A 6,000-nucleotide genomic window follows, 5' to 3' on the forward strand; every position below is an offset into this window, starting at 1 on the left:
GACGAGAAAAACGTCAGCGTTTAGCAATTATTAATATTTTTTTATGTGGTAACTGTTTATATAAGCTAAGGAAATGCAAACATCTTTTGATTGATATATTTATATTAATACATTGTAAATTTAGGTTGCACTTTTTCTACTCTGCATTTAGTGACAGTAAAAATTGCTCTCGGCATTTACATTTTGCTACAAAAATATTAATGAACTCCGCGAGTACATATTTTCTCTTACTCGTATTGGGAAATTAAGTAATTGATGGTTCTATTTTACATATATAAGGGATGGTTTAAAACTACAACACTTTTCGGTGAAATTAATTTTTAAATAGGTAGTAACTTCTTGGAAATTGTTGTACTGACTTATGCTTATGCACATTATTTGTATTGTACGATATTTTTATAAAAATGTTTGTTAAACACTAATATATCTACCCATAATATATACACCCATAACCCATAAAGAGGCGAACTGTCCTTTTAAACTGGTTTATATTGTTCAGCTAAAAATTAGTACCTTAGAGTGTCACTGATTGTAATAAAGTGTCAAAACTTGTACAGACAACAGACATTTGTACAAAGGGATTTAGGCTACATATAAAAAGGATAAAACCAGCGACTTTAAAGTAAACACAGCTGTTATCCTTTAAACAAACTTAAATTTCAAAAATAATTACATTGAAATACTCCTATTGCGTACCTACTGTGGATAAATATTTTATATGCAGTTTATTAACAACCCTATTGTGATATCACAAGCCTAGAAAAACACATTGAATAACCATACATTTAGCAATATGGGGTTGTCACCATTCTACCTGGTGATCAGGGGGTTATATTGCTAAGCGTATACCTTAGCTATAGGACCCGAAAATCAGTTCCTTCCCCCATCCCCCAGGAGGAGCCGCGCCGCGTCGCCAGATTTGTAGTTTGCGCCTCATTGACAACCACACGTGGTTCCCAAAACCAGGATGGAATTGCCACAATAATAAACGTGTCCCGCTTGACGAAGCGGACAAATTGATTTTGTCTGAGCAGTACGTCAAACAACTCAGCTGTCACGTTATTGTTTTCTTTATTAAGTGGGGTTTGGCGTTATGTGGGTATCGTTTCACAGTCGGGGATTCTGGGATATTTATAAAGTTTTTTGTGATATTGTCATAGTTTCTAACAAAGATGTAAATGCGCACTTGTAACTTTTGTTTACTACACCAATATAGTCAAAATGCAAAGTATCGTAACCCCGGCACTACACACTTTTGCTTATTATTATTAAGCTTATGAAATATTCTCCGCATTCTGTAGCCTATTCTCTTCTTGCATCTTCAGTAAGAAATTATTTTTGGTCAACGTGGAGGGAACACTACCGTTCACATGGCTCGCAGTTGTCTTATTCCCTTGTTATTACACCTGAGGTCTTTGGATCGACAGGGTTGTGAGAAAACTCTAGTATCGTATTCATCCTTACTTGCTACAACTGTGCAGAAGTCAAGTGACATTCAAGTTCCCCTGAAGATGGCACTCTACATCGAGACCAACACGTTGCTGGTGGTGGATGGTGTTGCGTGGTATTTGTCACGGTCGGTCCCGGATGACCCCGAATCTAGTGATAGTGGAAGGCGTGTAAATTTCTTCGACCATCAGCGCAATCGGGTGTCAGCCTGGAAGCTTATCTATGAAGATTAAATTTATTTCATAAACACCTTTGTACATTTTAAATTGAATATTAACCCGCTGACCATCACATGTGTGACTTTGAAAACTCACCTTCAACTTTTGTTTCAGGTCTAGACGCATCGTCAGTTCAGGACCCTTCCAAGTCAGATCTCTACTGGTTCTGAGCGGCGGCCTCCCAGTCTTCGGTATCCTTCAGGCCTTTCTAGGACTCCAGGACCTTCAAGGACCTTCAGGATTTACTGGGACCTCTAGAACTATCTCGTGCAGCAAGAAAAGACAAAGACTCTAGTGTTGAGATCCTTTCCTTGTATTCCAACGGGAGCGCTGAGTGGTGGCATTATGTGAATCTGAATTGATCTCTAGCAGACTCTCGTTTCTGAAACAATTTGTATATTAACTTGAAATTTTGTTGTGGATTACATTTCCTTGAGACATCGTGTTTGATGAAATTTTTGGCTGAACATTCGAACACGTTTTGAATACAGCACTAACGTTGCATATTTAACGAGTGATGATATCGAATAACCTGAATACCATATTCAACTCAAATTTATGAAAAAAATTAAGGAAATCGTTGTTACGTGTATGTATGACATTGCAAAAGCTGCTTTAACACATCTCCTCCAACCGTGACCCAATTAAGGTCGCGTTTCTTACTCTATTCCACTAAGTGCACTACCATTACTCTGTGGAAGTCCTTGGCGGGGCGATTAGCGAGACCGTCTAACCTATAAACTGGAAACAGAGGAAAAATGGCGCGTAATGATCAGCTGATTATAGAGAAATGCGCTAAAGACAGGACACCGGAGAGAAATGCTATAACAGCCTCGACTGTCGTTACCCAGCGTACCGGGCTAAATGGAGACCATCAAAATGATCTCTAGGAATTACTTTCTCTTTTTCCTAGGAAAGATTCACTTAACCGGTGTATTTACGTGAGTTTGTGACTTTTTGCGCAACTTTTGGTCGCCAGATAAGGGGTATTTGTGGAGAGCGGCGGATGTTTCAAGATAGGTCGACACAATCCCCCTTCACGGAGGTAATGTCCTAGGAATCTTTGTGTAACGAGCCATTCGAATTATGGCCTCATAATTTACCTGGATTATCTTCGCGTAGCTCCTTTGAAAATTATAATTCTTTTGAACCGTAAACGTTTTGTGTTTATTTATCTTCAAAACCGTGGCTTAGGTTTATTGTTTTTTTAATGTATTTTCTGATTAACATGTAAGTTACACCCCGCTGTAGAACATGTAGAAAAATATCTCATTCAATTTAAAAGTCCTATATTAGATTTATTTCCACTTTAAATATGTGTGAATTATTACACTTAGGGTTGAGGTTTCAAATTGTTTGGTTTAGTTTTATTGTTTCGTGTAGTATCGTTTCTTATCACATTGTGCACTATTCCTCTAGAAAATTTAGAACAAATGTTGCTTTAAATTAAACTTACGTAAAACGTATTTTTCCATTTGTGTTTACAATTTGATAACCAAGAACAGACATATAACGACTCGTGCACATAGTTTAACATTCCTCCCTCGTCCACCACTCGAGCGACTCCCTGCTTGTGATTCTTGTAAATATTGACAAATCGCCATTGTGTGCAATGTAGGTAGGTAGCTTTAGCCTTGTACATTACTAGTTCTGTAGTCCGCCACGTGTACAACTTAGCGCCACCATGGGTGTTAAACTTTGTATGATGAGACCCGTCTCCTGACACTCCACCTACCTGGGCAGAAGAAGCGTCAGGAGACAGGTTACATCATACAGACTATAGTGAGTAACTGATTGTAAAAAAGATTTAAATACTCATTGTAAACACTTAGGTTATACTCGACTGATTTCTCATTTGTTAATGTCCACTGTGTTATATATTTTCTGAGTGTTTTAAGTTACGTTGTTGTACAATATCTGTATTTTGTTTGAATTTTCAAATTATTCCGAAAGTTGGTGTTCAGTTTAATTTCACGATTTTATATTATTTTGTGATCTATAGTGTGCTTTTCTCAGGATCGTGTGTATCCTAAACATCTTGGCGATGTATTACTTACGTTTTCAATGTTGTGATTTTGATATTATAAAGCTTATTTTAAGATACAGTAGTTATAAAAATATGACAATTATTGATCTTAGAAGGTACAACGATTTTAGTAAATTTAACTTTTGGTTATAGATTTACCTATAAAATTAACAATTATTATTAAGACTTCGAAATTCTGTAAACAGAACCACAACTAGTAATTTACCTTTATGTTCCTCACTTTGTAAAATATCTAAGAAAATCACTAAATGTAAAGTGATCTACAATTCTTTATAAACAAGGTTCTGTCTATGAGGGAAGATATAAAGTATAGCTTTAAAGATAATTTATTGTTTATAAACTCTGTTGTTTATAATGTAACATGTTTTTGTAAATTGTTAATAGTATAGAGTATTCTTTGTGTTAAAAATGGTGCTCAATGGAGGCAGGAAATATCTTTAAATCTTTGTAAAACTTAATTAAGAAAAATGTACAATATACTAACAGTACTACTAAAATCACCACATAATCAGTGTTCTATTACATCATATAGATAACAACCTATTTGAATTGTAACCTACTTGAATTTTTGTTGTTCAATCAATATCCTAGAAATTACTTTTCTACTTGAATTTTGTACTTAACTTACTGAAATGTCTGTTGTTTATTTTTTTATTTTAAAATCATACTCTGCCTCCAATACGAACGGGCTGCTGCGTCAGCTAAGCCATTCTTCTTGTCATTAGGTTTACATTATATTACACGTTATTATGCCACACATCTGTGTTTTATTAACCCATCGGGACATTGACGTCAAGGAAGTAATACGACAAACCAAAGATATAGTCAAGTGAGAAGTGAACCCGCTTTAAATTTGGTTGTTGAGCAAAAATTGATTTTGACGTTTCAAGTGTGAATAAGAAAATGTATGTATAGAAAAATTCAGCATGTTGAATAGATTTAAGGTGTTTGAACTCAAGTTTGAAAAATTGTTATCAATTGCATACACACTAGACTGCATTCGGAAAGCTATAAACATTCACTATTAAATACTACTGAAGTTGAAGTTAAAGATCGAATTTAATACTATTGTATTAAATCTATAACACATAGATATTTTAAACACATAATGTTACACTAATTCTATTTTTACATTAACCTAGAATATATTTTTCTCTCATCCTATGTTTAAATACTGTTTGAGATTTTATTGGTTAGTATATAAAATCATAGATTAAAGAAAGCAGCTCTACTCTTTTTAACCTATGGTAAAAAGCTTTGCATTATTTTGTTATAATTTCTGAACTTCATTATTTTTATTATGGCTATTTAATCATTACCGGTAGGTGTCAATTAAAATTTTCAAACATTTACTAACAATTATAATATAATTTATAATAATAATAAATTACAATATAATTTAAGAGAAAACATCACTTCATAAAATGTATGGTGATTCTTATCATATGAAGAGCATTTTCTAAGATAAGGGCTGCATACGAGCAAGAGGGGAGACCTACACGTCCCTCTCACAGATTTTATTCCATACCGTTACGATTAATTTCGAGAACAAATCCATCAATTTTACTTACATCATAGACAACTCAAAACATCAAAAAATGTTTGATAATTCACCAACACTATTAATTATGAACACCAAACTTCATATCAGTCCATTATTTATGAGGCGCGAACCCCAAAACAAAACAGCTGTTGCCTCCCTAACAGATGTTCTGCTAAGACAAAGACGACTAGATACTGTTGAAGTCTGCTACAAAGACCTCTAAAAGCGCCGTATTTCTCCCGCCATTGTTGTGAAAGCCTAATGAATTGGCGCAATTGTCGCTCCTAGTCGGTCATCCTTCAAGCTATTCCTGTGGCAGCAAATCAACCGGAACCCAAGCCTTTGTTCCGGCGACAAAGATGATCCAAAAATACCTCAGACGCTTAAACAGTGACACTTTGAAACTAACGGGGCCGTATCAATAAATTTCCCACAGCCCAAATGAGACGCTAACGGGGGCCCGCCCTAAAGCATGATTTGTGGCGACGCGACCCCGCCACCGCGTAAATTTCAACCGTTTGAGCTCTACTTTGTTTACTTTCGGAAATAACTCGCTGAGAAAATGTTTATACAAAACGAGCATCAGCGAAGGAGCTAATATGTTGAAGTACTTTGTTTACTTCACGGTTCATAATATTTAAGTTTTATTTTCTACTATGTTATTAAAATGGATCCGTTGGTGTTACTACAGTCCCTAAGATCTAGCCCAGGATTGTTTGTTACGAGACCACTTAGATTATTTG

The 6,000-nt window shown here is 35.3% G+C and overlaps 1 protein-coding gene across 1 annotated transcript in view; it reads left to right on the plus strand.

Annotated features, from left to right (window-relative positions):
* LOC128982174 (protein vestigial-like) overlaps positions 1–4,471 on the plus strand; it is a gene marked incomplete at its 5' end in the record, with an annotated part of 29,671 nt that extends 25,200 nt beyond the window's left edge. Inside the window, one exon of the mRNA XM_054401233.1 lies at positions 1,782–4,471. Within this exon, the coding sequence (XP_054257208.1) occupies positions 1,782–1,837 (56 nt within the window). The remainder of the gene's footprint in view (positions 1–1,781) is intronic.
* Between the last annotated feature and the right edge of the window lie 1,529 nt (positions 4,472–6,000).

This window comes from Macrosteles quadrilineatus, unplaced genomic scaffold, assembly GCF_028750875.1.
Source record: "Macrosteles quadrilineatus isolate MER2022 unplaced genomic scaffold, UCM_ALF_1.0 Scaffold_143__1_contigs__length_268001, whole genome shotgun sequence".
In the NCBI taxonomy this organism is placed as follows: Eukaryota; Metazoa; Arthropoda; class Insecta; order Hemiptera; family Cicadellidae; genus Macrosteles; species Macrosteles quadrilineatus.